The sequence below is a fragment of the Neolamprologus brichardi genome, chromosome 1 (assembly GCF_056152115.1).
Source record: "Neolamprologus brichardi isolate AB-2024 chromosome 1, ASM5615211v1, whole genome shotgun sequence".
Lineage (NCBI taxonomy): Eukaryota > Metazoa > Chordata > Actinopteri > Cichliformes > Cichlidae > Neolamprologus > Neolamprologus brichardi.
The window spans coordinates 27,584,584-27,610,718 of record NC_142104.1 but is presented as its reverse complement, the minus strand read 5'-3'; the positions used below and the strand labels follow the sequence as shown (position 1 = coordinate 27,610,718).

Genomic DNA, 26,135 nt, shown 5'->3' with positions numbered 1-26,135 from the left:
ATTTCTTGTAAGCTGCGTATGAACACATTTATAACTTGTTGCAGATAAATGCTGAGTGCAGTGATAATGCACTGCAGGATTCAATTGAAAGACCAGACTGCACTGATGTGTCAAACATCCTGAAATAACCTGTCCAGTCCTCCCTCCATCAGCTCAGTCGGAGCTGGACAGTAATGACTTGTGCAGAGTGTAATGATGTGGAAGAGCACAATTTCATAACCTTGGCTACAGTTCTGATAGTGTATGTGTGCGTATGTCTGTCTGAGTATGTCTAGAGCTGTCATTCTGTAGCAGAGGTGAGTGGCCTTCGCTTCCTAAAGCCCACTGCCAGTTTTCCACCGTGATCTCATGATCCACTAATCACTCACAGCTGGCTCGCTCTTTATCTCTCTTTTTCACAGACATAGACGAATGTACCTTTGCTGACATCTGTGTCAACGGACAGTGCCAGAATATCCCGGGACTTTTCAGATGTAAATGTAGCATTGGTTATGAACTGGACAGAAGTGGAGGCAACTGCACAGGTAAGACTAGTCCAGCTCCCCTCCATGGTGTTCCTGTGTTTAGGCCTCAGCAAACAGGGGAAATATATACAAGTGCAAAAGAAATGCAGCACACATGTAAAGATAAGAGCTTTCATATTCTGTGATCCATCCAGTTGCTTTTGTATTGGCCAAAAAATTGAAAGCGATCATTTATATATAAAAAATTTACTTTTTCTTTCTCAGATATCAATGAATGTGCAGACCCGACCATCTGCATTAATGGAGTGTGCGTTAATATCCCTGGAAGCTACCATTGTAACTGCCCACCAGACTTTGAACTCAATCCCACTCGAGTGGGCTGTGTAGGTGAGACTGCAACACTAAACATATTTAAAACTGTTCTTAGCTTGTTCTATAACTAATTGCAAAGAAAAGGCTTAACCAACATAGCTGAAAATCTGTGTCTGTTTACGTGTGCGTTTGTGTGTAGACACTCGCTCTGGTAGTTGCTTTCGAGATGTTCGTTTGCGAGGAGACGCATCTGAAAATTTGGACTGCTCCAATGAGATTGGAGTTGGCGTCTCCAAAGCGTCCTGTTGCTGCTCCATGGGCAAGGGCTGGGGAAATCCATGTGAATTATGCCCGCCTGTAAACTCAAGTGAGTCATCACATCATCCCTTGTAACCACACATTATGTACTTTTTGTTTTCAGTTCAACTGCGAGGAATGTCTACTCTAGCAAGAAATACTCGTGCGTGACGCACCTCCAGGAAGCCACAGCGTCTATAGCCCAAATACAGTGCATAGTTAGCTAACCTTAGCGTCTCTTTTTGGAGCTGATGTACTCAGTGGCTTGTGATAGTACATGAGAAGGTAATTTATCGCTAGCATTACTTACTTTGATAAAAATGTCCACGATTCAACATTTTTGTTCATTTCAGCTGTAGGCAGGCAACACAAAGATCTGATGAATGATGGCATGATAAAATTGGAACCATGCAGCGGGTTGCATAGGTGCATCACACAGATATAGTACCTGCTAATTAATAGCAAGATCATTGCAGACAGACAGAATGCTAGGATTTATCAAGTAGGCTACAGTTGTGCATAAACCAATACATGTCATTTGTCAGATAAATGGATTAAAAAGTGTTCTATGAGTCTCCAAATCCATAAGCAGAGCAAAGGTGAAACACACCTCACAGTCAAACTACAGTTATGGGATAAGGCATAAGGGATAGATTAGCTATGGATCGCAACACCATTCTTTGTACCAGGATGTCTTCTTCTTCTTTCAGCTGCCCCCTTTAGGGGTCATTACAGCAGCTCATCTGCCTCCATCTCACCCTATCCCTAGCATCCTCCTTTGTTATACCAACCCTACATCCATGAAACATCTCTGTGGTCTTCCTCTTTTCATCCTCCCTGCAGCTTCATACTCAGCATCCTTTGTCCAGTATCTCCACTATCCCTTACTGACTTTGTCTGAAAACTGCTCAACCTGAGCTGGACCCTCTGATTTACCATCTTATAAAGTTTCCCTTTCATTCTTGCTGCTATCCTTCTGTCACAAATCATCCCTGACATGGTTTCCACCCTGCGTGCGCTCCCTTCTTCACCTCTCTTGTGTACACATTTGTTTGGATGCCTGACCCCAGGTATTAAACTCACCTACCTTCACTACCTCTACTCTACTGCATGTTCACCTTTCCACCTTGCTTCTACTGACTCCTCTTCTCTCTTGTGCATACCTCCACCTCTCCAGGATGTAAACATTTTTATATATGCTCTTACGCTCTTAAGCTTTTGCACCCTGGTCACTCCTGGAAATGCAATTTTTGACAGTTCCTTGTTGGCTTGACTTTTCACCCTGTATTCTTGTTGGTGGGATGGGTTGGCTTGTTAGCTGTTGGCTGTTTTGAATTGTGGTTTAGAAATTAGATTTGAATGTAGAGGAAAGAAAAAGATTTGGTGTTTATGTTTAATCAATAACCCTGTCAAATCCATCTATTTGCTGCAGGGTAAACAAAACAGACCTTAATTTCCTTAAACCAAACCTTAATTTCCTCAAATTAAGGGCATCTGTAAACTAATATGAAAAATCATATCCAAGATCAAAATATATTAATATACCAGAGTACATCAGGAGTCTTAAGGTGCAAACTAGCTGCTCTGCTTACATGCAGACTCACATGCTGGCTTCTCTTGCCATGCGATTAGTGTGTTTACTGTAATTGCTGTTGCTGGTAAAAATGAGACAGCTTTGTGCAACTTATTTGGAAATTGCCAACAGATGTTTTAAAACATTACAGGGAATGACTCATCCTTTTCAGCTCAGGGAACTGTTTGCTTCTGTGACAAGAACAAAACCTTTTTCTTTTCGCTTTGTAATTCTGAGTAGCTGCAGTCATGTCCGGTCCTCTGGGCTCTGTGGCTAACGCTGAGATCAGAAAAAGCACGACAGAAAACGAAAGGAAACAAGTGCATGACTAAAAATGGCTTTTTCAGGCACCTCGATTCATCGCAATTACTGGCAAATTCTGCTATAACGCACACCCTTGATGCAGGCTTGTAATTCGTTTCTGTGTTTTGTGTTACAGCTCAGTACAAGACTCTGTGTCCTGGAGGGGAAGGCTTCAGACCAAACCCCATCACTGTCATCTTGGAAGGTTGTAGCAACATGCTATTATGCCTTTTTTTGTTTTTGAGGTCGCCCCTGGGTATACTTACAGAAACACCAGCCCGCAGTGGTGCTGAGTTTTCCCTTTCTCTCTCCCACAGACATCGATGAGTGTCAGGAATTGCCCGGCTTATGCCAGGGAGGACGGTGCATCAACACGTTTGGTAGTTTCCACTGTGAATGTTCAAGAGGCTTTGCCCTCAACCTGGACACCAGAGTTTGTGAAGGTATTAAGCACACACATGAACAAATGAACAAACAGGTGACCCATCCATCTCCAGATCTGGCCCTGGGACATTTCACTGGGGAGGAAATTGAGTCCAGCCGTGGAGATGTTCTTTCAGTGACACATGGAGAGAGAAAGAGAGAGAAAGAAGCACTGGGAGCAAAAAGGCAAAGAAAATATTGGACCCTGTTGTCCCATAGACAACACTGCAGCTCAATAAGTGTCTGCTCTAGTTCCCGTTTGTTGCTAACCCAGCAAAGCTCAGCCAGAATGATGAGACAGCTGAGAGCGCTAACTGTGTCCAGAGGAGCGAGGCTCTGATGTGGTCGACTCTTTCCTTGGGGAAGTACGCAGTGTCCCCTGTAGGCACGCCAGTGATGACGGAGAGAGGAATGAAAGGCGATAAAATGGTGTTTAAAAAAGAGAAAAGGGAACAGAGAAAGGAGGAGAGCAGGAGGCTTAATGGGGTTGACAGTGACATGTGACTGGTGGCATTTTAACTCAGCCGAAAGCGTGTAATAGACACGCCGGTCCACCGTGCACATTTCACGCTTTGCCCCCCCCCAAAACGTGAAATGCACACGCATGCAGTAAGTTGCAGTAACAGCAGAGGGGGATGTTTTATTTCAAGCCAACGTGAAAATAATCATGGGAAAGTGTTTAAACAGACATTATTAACACGTTTGTGTGTATATAGATGCTAGCCCCCTAGCTTAATCGATTCTGACAATTAAGGACCCTGGAATGTACTTGATATGTTTTTTGCTCACTGCCGGTAATGCATTACCTGCATGTGTTTCCTTTTCACGTTTTGGATAGGCAAAGTGCGAAATGGACACGGTGGACCGGCCTGTCTATTACATGTTTTGCCGTCACACTATGTTGTTTAATTAGTGTGTTTTTGTTGGCCAGAAGTACAAAACCAGCTGCTCTGTAAAGTCTAACACTGCAAGTCCTCCTTGATTGTGGTCAATGAACTGTTCAGCTATGAGCTGGGCTCATAGGCACGTTCATGGCTTTTTAGGAGTAATGCTGATAAAGAATTTAATATATTTAAAGGCGTGGACCAAAATATGTTTCATAGAAGTAGCTGGCACCTTTACTGAAGGAATGTTTTTTCCCCCGTGCTGCTCTCTCTGTGTACAGATGTCAATGAGTGTGAACGGCCAGGCATCTGTGGCCCCGGCCAGTGCTACAACACCATCGGGAACTACACCTGCATCTGCCCTGTGGATTACATGCAGGTCAACGGAGGGAACAACTGCATGGGTAGGTAGGCTTGCTGGGTTTTCACGATTGTCGCTGTCGTATTTAGGGTTACCTGCAACTCTGCATTTCTCATAAACGCACCACACACAGACATGAGGAAGAGCTACTGCTACAGGAACTTTTACTCTGACAACGGAACGTGCGACGGCGAGCTGACCTTCAACATGACCAAAAAGATGTGCTGCTGCTCCTACAACATCGGCCGTGCGTGGAATAAACCCTGCGAACAGTGCCCCGTGCCCAGCAGCGGTGAGGTCTAGAACAGTAGAGTAAATACGTAGTATATACCAGCACGTGGAAGTGGCGATGAACTCGCATAAACTCGTGCCTCCTGTCCATTCAGATGAGTTTGCGATCCTGTGTGGCAGCGAGAGACCGGGATATTACATCGACATCACCACTGGACAGATTATTGGTAAAGATTTTCACACTGGAACGCTTACGCGATGAGAAGGAACGCTTCTCTTTTCTCACGCTGCCGTTGGTCTCTCGTTCATTTGACAGACATCGACGAGTGCAGGGAAATTCCGGGAATCTGTGAGAACGGAGTGTGCATCAACATGATCGGCAGCTTCAGGTGCGAGTGCCCCATTGGCTTCATCTACAACGACAAGCTGCTGATTTGTGAAGGTGACGTTTGCAGTCTGCTGTAGAATCCCTGTGTTTTACTTTGGTCTTTTTATATTTATGCCTGCTGTATGAACATCTCTGTCCCTCTTGTTGTCAGATATTGATGAGTGTCAGAATGGACCGGTGTGCCAGCAAAATGCAGACTGTCTGAACTTGCCAGGAAGCTACCGATGCGAGTGTAAAGCTGGGTACCGCTTCACTCCCACTGGGCAGTGTCTTGGTAAGGATGTGCTGGTTATTAGCTAAAAATGTTTGAGGTTTCAGCGGCACTCGAATGACACTGCAGTTGTATAATCAGCCTCCAGTTTAGCCGTCTCCTATAATGGCATAAAATGGAAATAGTACAAAATTAGTGGACAGATGGACGAGAATTATAGAAAACATTAGCCAAAAAAGAGCAGCCAGAAATCCCTCTGTCATTCCCTTGAGAAAAATGCTAACTTCACAGGGTCTTTCTGTGGCCTCACGCTGACGCTGTCTCGCTTCTTCCAGCTATTTTATCAAACGCGGTTATGCGAAACTCTTTGAAGTGCACATTCTTGCCAGTTATTTGCCAACGATAAAGCACACAAAGAGGCAGCACAGTTACAGTCAGCCTGAGACTGAAGTCTTCATGGTGGGCTTGTTATTAAGGAGGAGAGAATGTGAAGCAGGTGTTGAGCTGCTGAACATGTGCTACAGCATATCTAAATCATGTTGCTGTCAGTCTGGAGAGTCCTAAACGATAAGTGAATGTTATGCCGGCATCCTGTTTTGCTTCCTGCTTTTCATGCAAGTCCTAACACCCAGACACGCTCAGGCTGTACTTGATGATGTTACACTGGTCTCATGCAGTCTAATTATTGAGTTATAGTGCAAAAGAATTTTTGGTCAGTTTCATGTATTATGAAGAAAATATGAATTTTAGTAACTGTTTGAGGATAAAACTATCTAAATACTATTTGAATATGGATTCAAAGTGTGACATTTGTTTTTCTCTTTTCTCTCAGACCGTAACGAGTGCGACGAGAACCCCGGCATATGCAATCCAGGCCATTGCATTGACACACTGGGGAGCTATCGCTGCGTCTGCCCCAATGGCTTCAAAGCAACTCGGGACCTGTCGATGTGTGTCGGTAAGCTGCGCTACTTCCCATCAGTTCACCGGTGTTCCTCTGCCAGGTGATAAAACTGTGACGCTGCTCTCTGGTTTCAGACGTGGACGAGTGTGAGAGACAGCCCTGTGGAAACGGGACCTGCAAGAACACCGTAGGCTCCTACAACTGTCTCTGCTATCCTGGCTTTCAAAACTCGCACAACAGCGACTGCATAGGTGCGTGTGTGGACGTGAGTAAATAAAAAGCGAAAAAGAAGAAGAGCAATAGCATCTGTGCTAACTATTGTGTTGCCCGTGTGCCGAGCAGATGTCGATGAGTGTGCGACGCAGAGGGGCTTGTGTCGAAACGGGCAGTGTGTCAACACGGTGGGCACATTCCTCTGTGTGTGCAATGACGGCTATGAGCTCACTTTAGACGGCAGACTGTGTGGAGGTAAGGAAATGCTGTTTGTCCTTTTTTATATCGATCTAATTATGATATAGATATGTTCTATAATATGTACATTTATATCATCCCTTTTCTTCAGATATTAATGAATGTGCAGTGAATCCAGGCACATGTGGTGCAGGAACTTGCCTGAATTTGGATGGTTCTTACAGGTGTATCTGCCCACCTGGCTACCACCTTCATGAGGAAACCTGTGAAGGTAGAGCGTCATAAATCCCGTTCATTCTGTGTTGTGGTTTAAAAAAAACCTGAAATGTGAAAAACAAGAATTAATGAAGCAATAAAATGCACATAGAGGCGAATTTCTGCTAACATCTAACTTAGACTAGCTTAGATCAGCTCTACTGGAGTGCACCAGAGGAGGGGAAGCTTCGTCAGACCCCCCTTTTTCTTCCTTTCACATGTGAGAATAAGGCTGAGCCAAAAAACATGGATTGTTTGTATAGTGGGGCTGATGAGGAGATATTCCGGAGACTTCAATACATTCCTGCTTTGTGCCGAGTTCCTAGAAGAAGGGAGGAACAGCTATGAATTCTCAGCATCAGAAGCAGCCACAGCAGCTGGTTATTGTGATAAGTGAACATGTAACAGTGAGGCAACTGCCTTCGTGCAATTATTCACGTGCTGACATTTAGATGTGCAGTGACATACTGGAATGCTTCTAATGGTACAAAATAGGGGCAGGTTTTAAACAACTGGAAATGTCATTTAATGAGGTTCACAATGTTGTTTCTCTCTTTTATGTCAGACACCGATGAGTGCGCCCAGTCACCTGAGATCTGTCAGTATGGAACCTGCTCTAACACTCAAGGAAGCTTCACCTGCTTGTGCCCTGAAGGCTTCCAGCTCTCTGCGTCTGGACGGAAATGTATAGGTAATTGTGTGTGCACGTGTGGGTGTGAGAAGGATGGGAAAAGAAGCTATGAAATTATAGCTTTTAAAGTGAAAAGTGAGCACTAGTGGAGACTAAGCAGCAGCCAGTGGTGTCAGGCTTTTCCTGCTCTTTCATGATGGCACACTGTATTCCAGCTGGTTCTGCTGCTGCTGCCTCAACAAGGCCAAGGGTGGCTCTGAACAGATCACTTTTCCATTTCCTCACTTGTGTGTGTGTTTATACAGTATATGTGTGTATTTTGGATTGGGTGGGGGTGCGCTGAGTGCTCTGCTAGGGAGTTCCCTCTCCAAACACTGAAGTGATGACATCACCAGAAGCGTTCGACTGAAGGTTAGGGGATAAACAGGAGGAGTTTGGTGGAAAGTGAGTAACACTGGCAGTAAATTAGTTTATGGTTTGTGTGTATTACTGAGACAACACTGATGATGGTGAGATTTCCAAAATGCATGTATAGTTTCTATAGTTGCATAACCTAAAATAGCCCTTTAACATATTGAGGAATAACATTGTTTTATTTTAGATTATACTCTTTAGCAGACTGGAATAGATGTACATATTTAGATTTGACCGCAAACCCTAAATTTATTTGTGCTAACCGCTCTCCTCCGTGACATCTGTGTTTTACATGAATGCTACAATAATGAATGAAGACGGAGTTCTCGGCCACAAAAGGGATTATGGCATTATGCAATGTAGAGTTAAAGCAGCACAAGTTAAGAAGAGTTATGCAGCCTGCGTATGCAATAGCAGAGAGACTACTGACGGGGACAAGAACGAGAAGAAAGACTCTCTGTTAAATCTAAAAACAAGTTTAAAATCCTTCTACTCACATCCAAAAACTTCCCTTTTTGATAAAGCTTTTAGGGTCAGGTGACCCTGAACTAGCTCCCTTTGATAGGCTGCAGTAGGCTTAGGCTGCTGGGGGCTTCCCATGATGCACCGAGTGTTTCTTTTTCACTCACTATTTGTTTTCAAACTCCACTTTGACTTTAATAATTATTAATCTCTAGCTCTCTTCCACAGTGTGTCTTTTTCCTGGCTCCCTCCCCTCACCCTAACCCATCGTGGCAGATGGCTGCCCCTCCCTGATCCTGGTTCTGTCGGGAGGTTTCTTCCTGTCAAAAGGAGTTTCTCTTTCCCACTGTTGCCAAGGGGGTCGTCTGATTGTTTGGGTTTTCTCTGTATTATTTTAGCGATTATCTTGCAGTATAGAGCGACTCGAGGTGACTGTTGTTGTGATTTTGTGCATCGCTGATGGTCACTGAGGTTCTTTGACATCAATGATTTATTAGTGATCACTGTCACTGTCCTCTGTGCAGTTCTAAATTGAATCTGTATGTGTAATGTGACAGATATTGTGACAGCATAGGTGCCACAGTGATACTTTTGATGTCATTCCCATTGATGTCTATTGATTGCCTGGAAACAGGGAAAGAAAATGAGGCCACCCATCAAAACAAACTCAGCTTCAGCACTGCAGTTAGTAACATTCCCAGAAATGAACCTCACAAGTTTAAAGTGGCTTGAAAGAACAAATGTCGAGATAGGGTGAAGGATATCAGTAGTTTCTCTATTAGCAGGATGTTTGTTTAACATTCTTTGGTAACAGAATCATTCACAAAATGCAGATATGTGGTGAAGAAGGAGGTTGTGAATTTCATGTTTTTTCTGGCATTGCAATAATCGATACTGGTAGGAAAACAGAAAGAGAGAATAGGAGGGTGATGACACGCATGATTAGTCCTTGGAAGGAACCATTTCAGTGATTAGGGGAGTTGCATTTGCAGTATTTGGTATGTGTCTTAACCACTTGGCCACCAGCGCTCGCCAATTAATGATATGTTTTAAATTATAATGCTTCAGTGGTTTTGCAAATGAACATAATTATAACTATTAAATATTTGTCACCACACTTCAGACCGATGTCCCTGCTGTCGTTGTTAGCCAAGAGATGATTTATTTATTTTTTATCAGGCGACTCTCTTGTTGATTTTAAAAAATTCTTTATTTCACAATCTTCCTTTTATAAAATACAAAATATGAAGGAGATATGCACTTGGAGATTCCAATGCACCCGTGCATATGTGTACATATACTTGCAAGGGGCTGTGCACAGAGCTCCATCAATCTCTTTCGCAGAGAGGCTGACAAATCGGTTTCATGGAGGAAAGTAATGTGACACTCTTTGACATTCTCCTCACAGCACCAGGTGTTCATGTATGTGATCTTTGCTCCTGAGCCAGGTGTGTGAGTGATCTACGGTGGTCAGAAAGCTTATTTGTGTTGAGTTCACTGAAGGCCATTGTTAGCAGGAGAGCGAAACCATATGCTTCCTATTACAAGTAAGGGGCTGCTTAGTCCTGGAGTAACCAGACACACACAGATTGGTGAGTGGAGATAATTATGCAACTTCAGTCTGTACAATTAAAAAATGGTTGAAAACGAGAACACTTTTTCTCATATCGAGGTCTTGTTTTGTAGTTTTGATGAAATAGCCCCTCACACTGATGTAATAATCAAGTCGCAGGTACAAGCACTACATAAGACTTTACAGCTTTTACATTGTGGCCGCAGAATACATAATACTTCAGCTGTTTCTAATTCTGAACTTTTAACATGGTTGTTGTTCAGGGGCCCGAAATGAAGCTTCCTTCTTTTTCATTTTCTTCTTCATATTTTTCATGTAAAAACGTAGGATTTTGCCACACTGATTAGGAATAGTTTCTTCATTCTTTTGTGTTAGTTTCATGTCTTGCCCTTGAGCACTCTGGCACCACCAATTGCTCAAGCTCAGACCATTTATGCGCGTAACTTTTGAACCTCATGACTGATTGTTTTCCAAACTTTTCCCGAATTGTCACGGATGATTTTCGGACTAAGCCTGCTCATTATTCATTCATGTGGAGTTTTGATTCTCAAGCTCTTTTGTCTGTTACAGCCAATTGTTTGTGGCAAAGCTTCCAGAAAATGAAAGGAGACTGAAACCAACAACAGAAACAAACAATCGGGAAGTTGGTGATCACAGCGATTAACTTGCCATAACGACTCAAGACCCCAGTTTGAGAAAGCACGAAAAAATTTGAGTTGTTTGAAAAAACAGAGTTTTGTCATATTTGCCTTAATCAAATAATCTTTGTGCCTGGGAATATAGCAGGATTTCTTCAGGCTGAGGCTATAGTGAACCAACCAGCTATGGATTTACTGATTTATTGAATTATTCAGAGGCAACAAACTTTTCTTACAATCTTTACGGTTGTCAAATAGTTTCTCGAGTTATCTGAAAGGTTTTAGATTTTCAGAACCAGTTGTCCTCTGCCAAAACAAGCCAGACAGGATCCTGACTTGATATAGATTATCTTGACGACATTGCGCTTCTAGATATTTCATCCATCTGTTTATCACCATTCACTGTTCTTGCCTTCTCTATGTGTGTTATCCCATAGATGTCCGTGTGAACTACTGCTATACCAAGTTTGAAAATGGGCGCTGTCAGGCTCCAAAACCCCAAAACACTACCAAGGAAGTGTGCTGTTGCATCGGCATGCCAGGTCAAGGCTGGGGAGACCCCTGTGAAATCTGCCCCATCAAAGGACAGGGTGTGTATTCTACACATAAAGCAGACACTGCTGCGCAAAACACATAGATGTGAGAAACCGCTCATATTCATGTAAGCTCATGATCAAAACCTTTGATGACTTTTGACATCTGACGGTTCTAGAGGGGTATCGCGATCTCTGCCCTAACGAGGGATATCAACGTGGACCAGATGAACATCCAAAAGGTAAATAGGCTGATAATAAATCTGCATTTTTTTTAATATCTCTGTTATGGTTGTGCCATTTAATTTCAATCTGTGTTGACATTTCTGATTGTAGATATTGATGAATGCATCAATAGTCCTTGTGTTAATGGCCAGTGCATTAACACAGACGGCTCTTTCCGCTGTGAATGTCCCATGGGATACCGCCTTGACATTAGTGGAGTCACATGTGAAGGTCAGTCAGGTCATTTTCTTTTTCCTTATCCTCCTGATTGCTCTTTTAGTCATTCTGAGTCGCTTTTTTCTTTTTTTCTTCAATACAGACACTAATGAGTGCGACATCGGAAATCCCTGTGGAAACGGCACATGCACTAATGTTATTGGGGGATTTGAGTGTGCGTGCGATGACGGCTTTGAGCCTGGGCCAATGATGACCTGCGAAGGTATCCGAAGCTGTATCTGAGCCCCCGTTTAGGTCATGGGTGTCTTTATGTGTAACTTGTGGCTTTTCTGTTTCCGGTCCAGACATCAACGAGTGCGCCCAGAATCCTCTGCTGTGTGCCTTCCGCTGTGTTAATGTAGTGGGTTCGTACGAGTGTAAATGCCCAACAGGCTACGTGCTGCGGGAGGACAGGAGGATGTGTAAAGGTATAACAGTAAAATGACTCACCCGCGTAGTCAGAGTTCGCAGGTCCATTAACTGGAAAGCTCTGGTAGAAATTCTCACAAAAAGCCATGCCAGCACCGTCCATAAAGTTACATAACGCACTCTCGCACTATTTCTGTGAGATCCTCAAGGGTTCTCTGTCTGGGATGAACTTAAATCACTCTGACAACTGTAACCTGCCGAGTCTCTGTTTACACCTCTGATCTCTCATATATCTCGCACGCCATAGCAACAGTTGTATTTGGAGGGAAGCGGTGAGTCAGGAGGAACATGTCAGTGTCTATAACGTCACTGTTTACATTACAGCTCCAAACAGACCACCAACTACCCCACTACAACCCTGTTATCAATCCAGAGCTCAGTGTTGGATTTAGTGGTTAGATTAAACTCTGGCGTACTTTGTCTGAGTGTCTGTGTTACGTCACCTGTTGCACAGGCATGAATGCACGTGGGCTTCTTGAGGCTTTTGCATCCACTTACTCTTACTATGGTGTTTGTCTTCCAGACCAAGATGAGTGTGCAGATGGTATAGATGACTGTGACAGCAGAGGCATGACCTGCAAGAACCTGATTGGTACATATATATGTATCTGTGCACCTGGATACACACGGCTGCCCAGTGGAGAGGGCTGCATGGGTAATTATCATGGTGTCGTAGGTGGTTTTACCTTGAGTACATTTAATATAGTATGCCTCTTTACACTGTGTGTCTGTCTGCTTTAGATCTGAATGAGTGCACGGCCAAACCGGGTATCTGTAAGAACGGCCGTTGCGAGAACACTGTCGGAAGTTACCGATGCAGATGTGACCAAGGATTCATTCCCAACCCCACTCAGACAGAATGTATTGGTATGTACACTGTCATCAATTTAAAAAGGCTGTAAGGTTATTATCAGAAGAGAACCCCTTTATTTAGTATCTTCTTTATAGATTTACATCTTTAAATTGCTGCCAGATAGATGAGATTAGGAGTACATAATTAAAACAAGTGTTTGCAGTGTCTAGCCACAGAGACAGTAATTGATTAAAAATCATCCATACTACTTAATAGTTTATCAATATAAATAATTTAGACATTAATGTACTGTATGTGTTTTGGAAGAACAGAAAATGCTGAAGCTGAATTTAATGTTTCCATGGGAATTGAACTTTACCATGATGGTGTCCAAATCTTCCTAAAATAAACAGGGTCTGTTACTATCAGCAGAGGAGGAAGCAAGGAAATACTGCTCAAAGCCTTTCTTCCTAGTCTAAATATATAGTATAGCTCTGGATAGCTGTTATGTGTTGAGCATGGTGAGAAAACCTCCAGTGGGACTTTGTAACTGTATGGCTATCTTCCTCTTTATAGACAGTAGTGATAGAGCAGTGTGGCTTATCTATTTATGTCTGCTGTGTGAGGCCAGGCCCTGTCTGGGTGGTTTGGTCCGCTTGCTGTTATTGTCTCGCTCTCACGATCCTTTCTGTGTGTGTGTCTCTCTCACCCTGCAGATAACCGTGAAGGCGTCTGCTTCACCGAGGTTCTGACCACTCTGTGTCAGATGACTTCTACTAACAGGGTCCCAGTGACCAAGTCAGAGTGTTGCTGTGATGGGGGCAGAGGATGGGGTAACAACTGTGAGCTCTGTCCCTTGCCAGGGACGACCCAGTACAAGAAGATGTGTCCTCTGGGACCTGGGTACACCACTGATGGAAGAGGTAGCTTAATGAGTATTTAGTAATCCACATTTACTTTCTACAATTCAGAAGCGTTGAGCTGGAAGTCACCAGATTTGGATGACACCGTGAAGTTATTAGCTAGTTCTAACTAGCTTTTCTAGCAAGGTTCATCGACTGTAAACAGACACAGACACCTTCTAATTAGCGCTTAAAATGCTAGATTTTCACTCACCAAAGCTGAAGCACGAACTTCTAGGACACTTTGTGCAGTTAGCCAAACAATAAACAATCATCATTTGAAAGATAGTTGAATTTTAAAAAAAACATCCAAAAGGTAAAACATCAACACAGCTGTATAGCCTATCTGTTCCTCGTGCTATACAGTTATCACTTTACTGGCACCAAATATCTGTATTTTTATTAAAATATGAAGACACTGATTTGATGTCCTGCTGAAAATGAACCAATTTTTGTGGTGAAGAAGATCAGGGGAATGTAATCAGAGATCTTTAACTACACAACACACACTGTGGTGAATAAACACACTATTGTGCCATTTTTTCCTTCAGTTACCAAGGAGATTGGTGATTTTTTTGAAATATTACTCTGTGGTTTATAGTTACTCTGTGATTTCCACATTGAAAACCACAAACATGGTTCGGCGCTTAAGTGACTATAATTAGCTGAGGTGAAGCCTAGCAGAAAGCTTCCGCTTACAGCGGTTTATGTTGGCATCCACCTATCAGTCACAATAGACATGGGCTTAATAAGGCTTAACTTTGAGTCTTAATACAATCTAACCAAGTAGATTATCACTAAATTCACACCCCATTCAGTGAGCACAGAGTAGAAAATTAGCTATGACAGATTCTTTTTTTGTACCAGGTGCTAAATGTGTGTGTGTGTGTGTTTTCCCCCAATTCAAATTTTAGGCATTTTAACACGAGACAATGGGGACTGACTCCATTTTGCAGCCTCAAATGGTCTAACAGAGGAACTTTTTGACGCTTTGACTCAGTTTTTCAGTCCAGAGAAAATAGTAATCAAACATCAATCAATGAAAAGAAATACTATGTATCTTTTTATCTGCTTTTGCATTAAGTATCCCTGTTGGTGTGAGTATATGTCAGCAGGCAGTTCCTCCCTCGCTGAACTCCCTTGACATTACAAGGCACAAAAGCAGCATTATTTTAATCATTCCCTATATGTCTGTATTTGGTCAATACAGATAACAATGACAAGGTCAGTGATCATTGTTTCTAAGTTATAAGGCTTTCTGTCAATTTTCAAACAGTAAATTGTTAACTTGACCTTGACGACCTTGGTGGTTGTAAGCCAAATTTTAATGGACTGTTAACATGATCCCATTCTACACTCCTACAAGTTTTATCAGAAGTCATTCAAAACTTTTCAAGCTATCGTGTTTACAGACATAAAGAATTACACACACGCACTCAAACGCTGCAAAATAGTGCAAAAAACACAATACAGGACACAAACGATGAGTTGAGGCCCTAAAAATGGGGCCAGTGATTAATTTTTCTAAAACTGCCATTGCGTGTATGTAAACCAGAAACCAGAAAATTATGAGTAGTGAAGGTTAAATAATATAAGATGGTTGTTGTTATCTGTGTTGACATCACTTGCAAAGCATTAACGCATAACAGATATTTCCTCCAACTTTTGTGGAACTATTTGGTCTTTTGATATGTAATTGTTGTCAAAATCTGAAGGAAACCAAATCTTGAACTAACTTGAAGTAAGCTGGGGTTTCTCATTTCTGTCCAGATATTGATGAGTGCCGTGTGATGGGGAACTTGTGCAGGAATGGTCAGTGTATCAACAGTCTGGGCTCCTACAGTTGCATCTGCAAACCTGGCTACACTGCTGACATCACTGGCACGCAGTGTGTGGGTAAGGCTTAAATTCACCTCCAGTGTTTACACGGAATTGAAACCTCTCGTTCTCATTCCTGCTGTCTAGTAAAGAACCCAAACTATGTGGGTGGACTGCCCACACCACTCCTATGAAAAATGCAGCTCGGGTCTGTCTTTCTCATGATCTCTGTTTATGGAATTTCAGCTACAGGATCTGTTTCTTTATTTTGAATCATTCTGCCTCTGCCTCTAGATGTGGATGAGTGCATACAGGCACCAAAGCCTTGTAACTTTATCTGTAAGAACACGGAGGGAGGGTACCTCTGTTCCTGCCCCCGAGGATACATCCTTCAGGAGGATGGAAAGAGCTGCAGAGGTAACTTGCACAAGCACCAAAAGAAGCCCGCAATTAAGCCCAGTGGTTGTCACATCACTTGAGTTCAGCGATTTTCATGCTTGATTTAGTTTCCAGGTTGGAGCTGCTACATTCTGCGTTCTGCTTGCTGTCCTAAGATGCTCACTTTTAAATGCTCACTGCAAGTGTGCCCTTTGCCTTTGACACGGTACACAGTCTGTATCTGTGTTTATCAGGCGTGTTTATACGCCTAAACAAATAGTGCTCATAGTGTTCTTTATTTACCATAGTTTTAGCTTCCCCCTCTACAGTACCCCTCTATGTTTCCGGTGTCTAGTTCATTTGTAGGTCAGTGACTGTAGAAGGACTGGAATTTACTTGAAAAAGAGCAGTCCACTTACAGTAGAGCAAGTAGTAGTCTTAGATGACTGCGACCCCTGTATCTTAACTATGAAGTATGAAATAGGTTCAGTTGGGAAATTCATTCTTTATGTTGTTCTTGTTTACAGATCTGGATGAGTGTTCGACCAAACAGCACAACTGTCAGTTCTTATGCGTCAACACCATCGGTGGCTTCACCTGCAAATGTCCTGCTGGCTTCACCCAGCATCACACTGCCTGCATTGGTAAAAACACATATACAGTCTATACAGTCGTATACAACATCCGGTGATTTATTTCCCTTTAAATTCTGAATTGTCTTTAATCAAACTGCCTGTGTAGTCCAAACAGGATTTCACACAGACTGTTGGTCTTTTCACAGAAGAATTTTTTAAAGTGTCATCCTGCCCAGCTCATAATAGACATGAGAAGCACTGTTTTGTCTATTTCTTTATATACCCTTTAAATGTTAATGGACTCTGGCGGATATCACACTGATCTTATTAGGCCGGTCTGGTTTGTAGTCATGGCAGCTTAACAATGCTTGTTATGGAACATTGCAGTAGATCGCCATGACAACTCCAAGCCTTTTTTCCAGACCATAAAACGGCACCCGAGACCTCACATCAAATCAGTGTCAGGGAATCCTCGGGTTTGGCTTTTTTAAGAGTGTAACCCAAATGGCACACAGCAGGTGTGGATGTGCTGTTACTCTACGAGTAATGAGCTGGGAAAAACACGACTGTGACGTAAAACTGTTGTTCCAGTCATACTATGATCGCTGTTTGCCAATATTTAAGAGAAAGTGGTACAAAATGAACCTCTGAGTCATAGGAGGATAGTGTAATTTGGCTGTAGATTCCAAATATGCTTCAAAGTTGACCTAAATTGTTTTTCCTTATTTCAGTCATATGTGTGATTCACTAAGGTGCATGCTCATCAAACAAGCTGTTCAGTGGGGAAAAGTAGTGGCCGTTTCCAGACATATTATAGATACTACTCTTCTTCTCTCTCCAGCACATCTATTTTGCGCATGTCCATCATTTTTTTGTTCTTCAACTCTGCTAGACTAGCTTGTGTCATTTCACGTGTCGACACAATCTTTGTTTTAAATGACCCCTCTTTCAATCAAGCCATTTTGATCCTTTCCCTTTAAGCCATCTTTCCTGTAATTGGCTGCCCCTCATAAACAGCGGGTGGGTGTGTCTGCTATAATCACTGACCAAATTAAGAATATCCACTGTCCTTGACATCTTACAGAAACAAGAGTAAATAAAACCGTTTGAGCATTTACTAACATGCGGTTTGCTTGTACATGCACAGATCTTATTATGTGAATCTCTACCCATGTTTAGCATGAATCCACAACTGTCACATCCACTGACACCAGTAAGGAAAATCATAACGTGTCCACTTTAAATCAGCTTTGAAACCCATAGTTGGGTTGCCTGGGGACAAAGTAGACTATCCTGCTATGCTTTAGCATTATGTCCCACGCACTGATTGTTTCTTCAAATGGAAAGCTAAACTGCGAGCGTGTTAGCAGTCTTTCTAAATCTCAACAGACTGTGAAAAATAACAACGCATTTAAAGGCTGAGATTTAGAGATTACTCTGTTTCCCAGCCTGAACTTCAACATTGTGTTCAGATTTACACAGATTCCAATCACAACAATCAAACCTGTTTCTCAAACACCCACTTCTACATTTTTTTCCCCCCGAAAACTCTTGTTAATGAGCGCTGGCTTTTCTTTTATTCCCAAGGTCAGGAATCCAAATTTAAATATTTGTTTTTGCCACTTCTGATCTGATCTTCGTTCAGCTGATTAGGGATTTTATTCTTGAACCCCTTTCAGACATCAAGACAGTTTGTACCGAGAGTTTACAGTAACCTGACCTATTTTTAGGGGCCGGTGCCAACTGTGAATGAATTTTTATTGACTCAGCAAGTCCAAATCAGGGTAATGAGCATTTATGCCATGTTTCCAGTTTTACCCTTGTCTGAACCTTCCCTTTTTGTCCATGCAGACAACAATGAATGCGCAACAGACCCCAATCTGTGCGGCTCCAGTGGCGTCTGCCAGAACACGCCAGGCAGCTTCAATTGCGATTGCCAGCGGGGATTCTCATTAGATCCTAGCGGACAAACCTGTGAAGGTCTAAAAACAATTTGTTCCAACCCAGCATCAGCTGATTAATCACAGGAAAAGACTCCGAGTAATTTTGTGTTGTGTGTGTGTGCGTTTGACAGATATGGATGAGTGTGACGGCAATCACAGATGCCAGCATGGCTGTCAGAACTTAGTAGGTGGATACAGGTGCAGCTGTCCCCAAGGCTACCTGCAGCACTATCAGTGGAATCAGTGTGTTGGTAAGTTATACCGCTGTCCTCTTTGACAGCAAATATAACAATTCTTTCATTTTGGAACATCCTCATGAATTGGTTGCTAAAATATCAATCATATAACCTTGAAGTTCTCCAATAGAGTCTATTTTATTAGAAAATCTTCTCAATTTATTGTGTTAGTGCTAATGAACGGTTGAAGTAGGTAAAAAATCAAATAAAAGGTAGGGTAACATCAAAAATGCATTTGGTATGTAAAATAAGTAGGAATAGCTAAGTTATCAAGAAAGCAATTATATGTACTGTGTGTGTCCTGATGTGTGCACCGCCGAATAAACGAGTGGTGGTTAGTTAAATCTCTAATTTTAGTTTGAATGTCTGCACATATTTACGACATTCATTGCAGGCTTTCCCAGTATTGTTTGTCTCTTTTAACTGGAATGACCCCGTGTTTGTTTACTTCCCGTCAACTTCCTGTGACCCAGATGAGAACGAGTGCCTGAACAGCCAGATCTGCGGGGGAGCGTCGTGCCACAACACCCTGGGGAGTTTCCGTTGCCTTTGCCCCACCGGCTTTAACTACGAGCAGACAAGCGGAGGCTGCACGGACATCAACGAGTGCTCCACGAGCCAGAACCCATGCAAGTTTGGCTGTTCAAACACGGATGGAGGCTACTTATGTGGATGTCCACCTGGGTACTTCCGTGCAGGACAAGGGTAAGTAAGTGAGCGACTGCGGTGGTAACGTTTCCTCTGTGTTTATAGGTTACTGATGGCTTTACTTTTGCTTTCAGACACTGCGTCACAGGTTTGGGCTTCACAAGTCCTGGACAGGGAAGTGAAATGGAGGATAATTCCCTCTCTCCCGAGGCCTGCTACGAATGTAAAATCAATGGCTATCCCAAGAAGGGACGCAAACGTCGCAGCATTAACTCAACACAGGAAAATCCTCTGGAAGACATGCAGGTATGTATGAAGCACACTGTCCCCTGTATTTTTTAAGAGAAATTGAAGGTTTTGAAAAGTTGATGGATTCTGTAAGAGACACTACGTTTATATTTGACTACTTTAAGTCTTAATAAAATAAATAAATGAAGGTCCCTGATTTCTTCCAAAGAGTTTTCCCCTCTATAGCAGGGAAAGGCCTTGTAACAGAAATGGGACCAAAACCTTCATGTAAAAAAAGGAACAACTTTGTGAAAATCAGTATTAAATGACAGATCTACCAACCGATTACAAGTCATTTTTTTTCATAATGTCTCCAGCGTCTAGTCAGACTTTAATTAACACTGATTCACAGATTCACTCGACTTCGACTTTACTATTGGACATCTTTAGCCTCTAAACTCAGCCAGACCACATTTTCTCTTTGCAGCTAACTGAGACAGAGGCGGTCAGCCTGGCCAGTGTGGACATCGAAGACACTCTCCAGTTCCACCTGAACATCAGTGACCTGAGTAACCGCGACCACATCCTCGAGTTTACCCCGGCCTTAAGCACACTGAGCGACCATGTGCGTTACAGCATCGACTACGGGAATGAGGAAGGCTACTTCAAAATCAACCAGAGGGAGGGTGTCAGCTACCTGCACTTGAGCAAGAAGAAGGGCCTCGTGCCAGGCGCATACCACCTTCAGATCAGCAGTATGCCCCTCTACAGGAAGAAGGAGCTGGCTGAGCTGGAAGACCAACATGATAAAGACTACCTCACAGGACAGCTGGGAGACATACTGAAGATGAGGGTGCAGATCATGCTCCATTAACCATCACAAGACTGAGAGAGGCAGATGTTGCCAGCAGCTGCTAATCCAGTGTCAAGCTCACAGTCCCCCCTGAAAAAGGCCAAACATTTCTGACTCTGGTTCAGCAGCTAAGCGTTAACGTCTACTCACTCTAAGGGCTCGCCACCAAAGAGACAAGACGGGGGTGGGGGTGGGGGGATGGACTGTTCTGTGTCATTTGATCACCAAAGATGATTCTGCATATCATAGGTACAATTACTGTGGAAAGTATCCACCGAAGGTGGGAAAGATTCCAGTCGAAATAAAAAGCATATCACCCCGACACACCACTCCAGCTGCGTTTAAAGCACTATTGAGGGAGTGGATAGGGTTTGTAATTGTATGGTTTAATCTTGTATAATGATATGTGGAATCGGATGCCACATTGAAGGGCTTGTGGACTGCAGAAAGCTCTAAGGGCCAAGTTTGTTTGTTTTCTTAGAACTCAGTTTAAGTAGCGGGGGGATAAAAAGAAAGAGGCGAGTCCCAATAGTCTGAAATAAATTCATTTCCTCCCCTCAGGTAAATGACTATCGAACCTGGATACACACATTTCTTTGTTTCCCCAAATAAGGCTTAGGAGAGGAGAGGAACCCATTGTGGACTATTGAGATGTAGCTATGTCGGAGCTTGAACAACTCCTACCGCGTATTTGAACTATGCTTTTCCATTTTTCCTACTGACTAGAATAATTCATATTTACTGGTGCTAGCAACACATCCACATAGACTTTTGAATGCACTCAGTAGTGAACAAGGCACAATCCCATTGGCCTTTCTGAAGGTTTCATGTCTTTGCAACAGTAACAGCTAGCTTCATAGCCTGCCTGCTCTCCTCTATACTACATGTAAATTGTGTTTATACTGTAATAATCAATGCCACTTTTAATCTATGAAGCTTTTGTAAACTAGAGGAAGCCCCTGGAATAGAGGGGAAGGGGTTGTAATGGTGCTTATAATGACCAACTACTTCCTTTGTAAACTGTGTATACATACAGACACACACGCACACACAAAACACATTGATGATGCCAAACCTGGGCCTTCATGATTATGCACTGAGGTCTTCATGGCCACATATTCTCTCACAAGTCAAAATCAGTGCTGCATTGCAATGGACCAGCCTGACACCAGTCTGTGTTCCATGTTCACATCAGTGAGGGTTTAGATGTAAATTCACAATAAAAACATTTTTGGAGTACATGTACTCACTGCTGTGTTTCCCCCTTTATCTGAATTGTATTACCATTGTAACCAGTATAGTTGAGCAGGCACCTATATGTCCTCTTTCTGCACACGTCTGTATTAAGTAAAGGGAAGTTACCAAGTCTCTGGCAGATGAAATAGTTTGAGCTGATTACATTCTTGTGTATGACTGCCCCCATGTGGCCATCTGGAAGAATAGCTTTGTTGAGAATTGATAACTTTAGTGAACTTTTACTAGGAACACATGGTTTTCAGTCCCAGCAAAACTCTACACTCAAATATAAAACAAAACTTTATTTCTTATTTTATCAAAGTTAAGACTAACATATTTTAAAAACACATGAGGGTTTCAGTTGGTTCCAGTTGATCCAAAACCTCCAGCGCCACGGTCTGTTTCATCGAGTGTCTAAAACAGAAAAGATAAATAAATAAAGGCAAACACTTGGATTTAAAGACTAAAACTAATCTGAAGAAATACACAAGAAAACAAATGCATTATTAAACCTTTATTATTTCTACATAGTTTTCTTTTTCCTACTCTGAACACTCAAAGCGACTTCTTTAAGCAACCTTAAAGAAGACTAATTTTCTGGTTCTGAAACTCAGAGGATGAGATTCAGCTTTATGACAATTTCTGTGTCACTTGTAGTGCTGTTCAAGTTCATTTTGTTTCACAGACATAAGCCTAGACATCTTTAAGTAGAGTAGCCTATAATAATTCAAGAGCAACAAAAAACGGCAGCTTCTAATAGCCACAAAGCTGAAGCTTCGCATCTTTTCATGACCATTTATGTTGCACCGGTTTTAATTAGATCTACCCAATAAACTCAACTTTGAATTTACCTCTTGCTGCACCAGATCTGGGTAGCAGATCCTCTCACACACCAGCTGAGCAACTCTGTCGCCCTTTTTCACTGTAAGATTAAAAGGAAGCAGATGAGATAACCTTTAAATCTGACTGATCGATAAAAGTCTTCATATCAAGCGTTTATGTGTATACTTTCATTATTAAGCTCCAATGAGCTCCAATAGGCTGAAAAGTGTCAACAGTAAATATATTATTTATTTTTGGCTTAAATGAAATATAAGCAATATATGTGTAGCTCAATTTATCATTCTCAGATCACTTTTAGACCTTTTTTTGGTCTTCAAAGTGAAGCCAATAGCTTAAATAGTCTTTCACACAAATACCAATTCTTTTTTTTTTTTTAAATCACAAATTTTACTGATAAATAAAAGCTGATAATTGCATCAATCTTTTAAAGTATCCAAGTCTACTTTTGTACCATACTGCATCTATATTAAGTGGAGCGCATGGATGTCATCCCCTAATCTGATTACTTTCATTGGTTACTGTGGTTATGAAAGACTGACAATATACATTATTGTCACCATAACTCACCTTCAAACGTCTCTTTGCCAAAGTTGAACAGCACAACACCCACATTTCCTCTGTAGTCCTCATCTACAACTCCAGCTGAGGAGAACATGCGACACATAACACAAATTAAAATGTCATGTCTGTACACTACTGGGGTTAACTTGCAATGATTAGGTCAGATAGCTAGCTAGCTCACCACCAACATCAATGAAGTGTTTTGCTGCCAGTCCAGATCTTGGTGCTGGGGAGGGGAAAAAAAAAAACACAAAAAGACAGTTACAGATGACCTGGTGTTTTACAACTGGTGCATAAACAGGAAAGACTAACACGAGTTCACACGACAGGTAACTCAAATAAAAATTGAATAGCAGAGAGACACTCACCCACTCTCCCATAGCAGCCATGTGGAACTGCTATCTGAATGTCTGTCTTTACAATGGCCTTATCCATAGGAGAAATGGAGTAATCATACGCACTGTTAAGTAAAGACAGTAAAGGTAAGCTTATCTGCATTTTTAAAATAATACAACCAAAGGTACAACCAGACTTAAATATACATGCACACACATCAACAGTCACAAATTAGGCATCTAGTGAACCTAACACAATTTCAGTTTAAAGAGTTACTAACCTGTAGAGGTCATAACCTGCTGCTTTAGCTGAGCCTCTGGTCGGGGTCGTAGCATGCTCAGAAAGTTTTGCAAATTTGAGGACAGGTCTTTCCTGTGCAGGGTTTTTTTCTGTCTTTGTTCTCTTTGATGGAGAAACTGCAGAAGCATCTGTGACTTCTAGGACGGGCATGTTGGCAAAGTATGCACAATTAAAAACCTACAGTACAATAAAAAATTAAAACCTACTAAAAACTAAGTAATTGATAATTAAAGGACGACACTACAAACTTCCACTAACAATCTGCTTCAGTGTGTTCCCGGGTCTGCGAGATCATTTGTATGAGATTCCCGCGTTCAGTCAAAGTAGTTAACGTGAGTTTTCTCGCGAGAGTTACTAATATAAACATTTCTAACTTCCGGTGGAAAAATATATCAGCCTACAAAAACAAAAAGGAAATCGTTGACATAAGCCTTATACATTATATATCCGAACAAAGCAGAAGGACTGTTTCGCTTACGTGGTTCGAACACGACAAACAAGAAAGAAAAGAACATGACCAAACCAAAGCGGACAGTTACAAAACGCTAGGCAGGCTAGCAAAGCTAATGCCATTAAGCACTTCCTGGCGTGTCGGTCATGGTGGTGTTATCGCTTGTAATTTCTTGCTTGCCTTTATTTTTAGTTGTCATTTGAAAGTGCAGTTCTTTCCTCAAGAAACGTGGAGCGGCGTTAAAAACCCGCGAGCATAGTTGAAAGTCCTTTAGCAGTATTCGGGCCATACTGTTAATAATTTCGTTTGGCAGGTTTCTCGGGTTCACGAACGCCGCACTCCCCCCCGTGTCTCGGAGCAGCTTCAGCAGCGTATAAAGTACGCAAACGATTTTATAGGCTAGAACCAAGGAACGAAACACGATTGATATACTCTTCGTCGTATCGACTCGCAACCCAGTTCTGGTTGATAGGGTATGTTTTTAAATATAAATTTAATTTGCTGTCACAGCAGCTGGGCTAGTTTAAATCGTGGCATCAGCACCGATATTTGGCATTATCCCCAAACGCTGCTGCATCATACCCAAAATGCTGTGCAGTCATCTCCAAATAGCAGGACAACATCTCCGACTCCATATGCCACAGCATGACCCCTACATGCCGTCATAGCATCTGAACGTACTGGTATTACGATTTAAATCAGAATCAAAATATTTTATTAATCGCCAAGGAAATAATGTGGTTACAGTTGCTGTAAGACAACAGTAACAAACTGAACTAAATTTAATAATGTAAAAAGAGCATGTGCAAAAGAGTCTAACTATTGCACTGTGTAGTGTGCATTAGATGGGTAGGATTACGGTGGCCCCTAGAGAGTTTGTATATGCTTTGTCTCTAGGGGCCACCGTACAGGATTGATTTCTTGCATCGTTCTTTGGTGCATTTGGGTAATTTCAGTTTTTCACTGAATATTCTCCTGTGACTGGCCAGCACGTCATGGAGAAGGTGGGAGGTATTATCCAGCATTGTCCTTATCTTGGACAACATCCGCCTCTCTGACACCACCTTAAGGGAGTCCAGCTCCATCCCCACAACATTACTGGCGTTGCAGATCAGTTTTATTGAGTCAATTGGCATCTGCGACTGACCACAATAGCAGGGTGGTATTGACCACAACAGACTCGTAAAAAATCCTGAGCATTGTCTGACAGATTTTAAATGACCTCAGCACCTCAGAAAATAGAGACAACTCTGGCCCTTCCTGTAGGCGGGGCTGGTAAGCAAACTGAAGGGGATCCTGATGTGGCCTGACAATAGGTCAGAGTTGGTCAAGGATGAGTCTTTCCAGGGTCTTCATGACATGGCAGCTAGCTCTTTTCTCCATCACAGTGCAGATCTGTCTTAATTGTGTTAAAGTCTCGAGCCAACCCTCATTCTTTATATTTTACTTGCAAAATGGGACTTACAGATGCAGTAATTTATATACTGAGAGACAGAGAGCGATATAGATATATATTTATATCTGTAAAACAGGTTTTGTACAGTTCTAGCAACCTTGAAATTCACTATTTGGTATGATCACCTTAATTCGTCAACTGTATAGGTGTGGGTTTTTGTTTTTTTTTCTTGTTTCTTTAAACTGCAAAATTTCAACTACATCAATTAAAATAATAGTTTTAAAGTGTGCTAAATTATGTTTGAACTCTGTATCGTTGATGTGACACAGCAGATTATGGCTACTGCCAACGGTAAAGGTCGTCTTATTTGCTGATAGCGAAGGCTGATCTTGATTTGGCTGATATGTAGGTGGCATGTGCAGCTTTACTTTTAACTCAAAAGATCTTTTATGGTTTGCAATGAATAATATGTCTGATGAAGGGTAAGCATCATTGTTATT

General features: G+C 42.1%; 2 protein-coding genes across 2 annotated transcripts in view; one reads left to right on the top strand and one right to left on the bottom strand.

Annotated features, from left to right (window-relative positions):
• The window catches only part of fbn1 (fibrillin 1), a 62,101-nt gene extending 39,344 nt beyond the window's left edge, over window positions 1–22,757 (top strand). The window contains exons 36-66 of the mRNA XM_006793915.3: window positions 402–524; window positions 729–851; window positions 976–1,143; window positions 3,086–3,154; window positions 3,267–3,392; window positions 4,538–4,660; window positions 4,751–4,909; window positions 5,004–5,075; window positions 5,165–5,290; window positions 5,388–5,510; window positions 6,280–6,405; window positions 6,486–6,602; window positions 6,694–6,819; window positions 6,914–7,033; window positions 7,583–7,708; window positions 11,173–11,325; window positions 11,448–11,510; window positions 11,605–11,724; window positions 11,813–11,932; window positions 12,015–12,137; window positions 12,662–12,793; window positions 12,880–13,005; window positions 13,648–13,854; window positions 15,604–15,729; window positions 15,946–16,068; window positions 16,557–16,673; window positions 18,456–18,584; window positions 18,679–18,798; window positions 19,257–19,488; window positions 19,566–19,737; window positions 20,147–22,757. Coding sequence (XP_006793978.2) covers window positions 402–524; window positions 729–851; window positions 976–1,143; window positions 3,086–3,154; window positions 3,267–3,392; window positions 4,538–4,660; window positions 4,751–4,909; window positions 5,004–5,075; window positions 5,165–5,290; window positions 5,388–5,510; window positions 6,280–6,405; window positions 6,486–6,602; window positions 6,694–6,819; window positions 6,914–7,033; window positions 7,583–7,708; window positions 11,173–11,325; window positions 11,448–11,510; window positions 11,605–11,724; window positions 11,813–11,932; window positions 12,015–12,137; window positions 12,662–12,793; window positions 12,880–13,005; window positions 13,648–13,854; window positions 15,604–15,729; window positions 15,946–16,068; window positions 16,557–16,673; window positions 18,456–18,584; window positions 18,679–18,798; window positions 19,257–19,488; window positions 19,566–19,737; window positions 20,147–20,533 — 4,277 coding nt within the window. The 3' untranslated portion in view covers window positions 20,534–22,757. The remainder of the gene's footprint in view (window positions 1–401; window positions 525–728; window positions 852–975; window positions 1,144–3,085; window positions 3,155–3,266; window positions 3,393–4,537; window positions 4,661–4,750; window positions 4,910–5,003; window positions 5,076–5,164; window positions 5,291–5,387; window positions 5,511–6,279; window positions 6,406–6,485; window positions 6,603–6,693; window positions 6,820–6,913; window positions 7,034–7,582; window positions 7,709–11,172; window positions 11,326–11,447; window positions 11,511–11,604; window positions 11,725–11,812; window positions 11,933–12,014; window positions 12,138–12,661; window positions 12,794–12,879; window positions 13,006–13,647; window positions 13,855–15,603; window positions 15,730–15,945; window positions 16,069–16,556; window positions 16,674–18,455; window positions 18,585–18,678; window positions 18,799–19,256; window positions 19,489–19,565; window positions 19,738–20,146) is intronic.
• On the bottom strand, window positions 22,031–24,609 carry dut (deoxyuridine triphosphatase). Its single transcript, XM_006793917.3, has 7 exons — window positions 24,420–24,609; window positions 23,769–23,925; window positions 23,521–23,612; window positions 23,334–23,378; window positions 23,159–23,233; window positions 22,600–22,670; window positions 22,031–22,162 (listed from the first exon to the last, which is right to left on the bottom strand). The coding sequence occupies exons 1-7, from the start codon at window positions 24,526–24,528 to the stop codon at window positions 22,106–22,108; spliced, it is 606 nt and encodes a 201-aa protein (XP_006793980.1). The 5' UTR covers window positions 24,529–24,609; the 3' UTR covers window positions 22,031–22,105.
• Between the last annotated feature and the right edge of the window lie 1,526 nt (window positions 24,610–26,135).

Coding starts and splice junctions, on each gene's coding strand:
- dut (XM_006793917.3), bottom strand. CDS start 24,528: ATGGCCCGAATACTGCTAAAGGACTTTCAACTATGCTCGCGGGTTTTT. Junction 23,926..24,419: donor AATGACAACTAAAAATAAAG/GCAAGCAAGAAA, acceptor TGCCCGTCCTAG/AAGTCACAGATGCTTCTGCA. Junction 22,671..23,158: donor TGGCAAAGAGACGTTTGAAG/GTGAGTTATGGT, acceptor TTAATCTTACAG/TGAAAAAGGGCGACAGAGTT.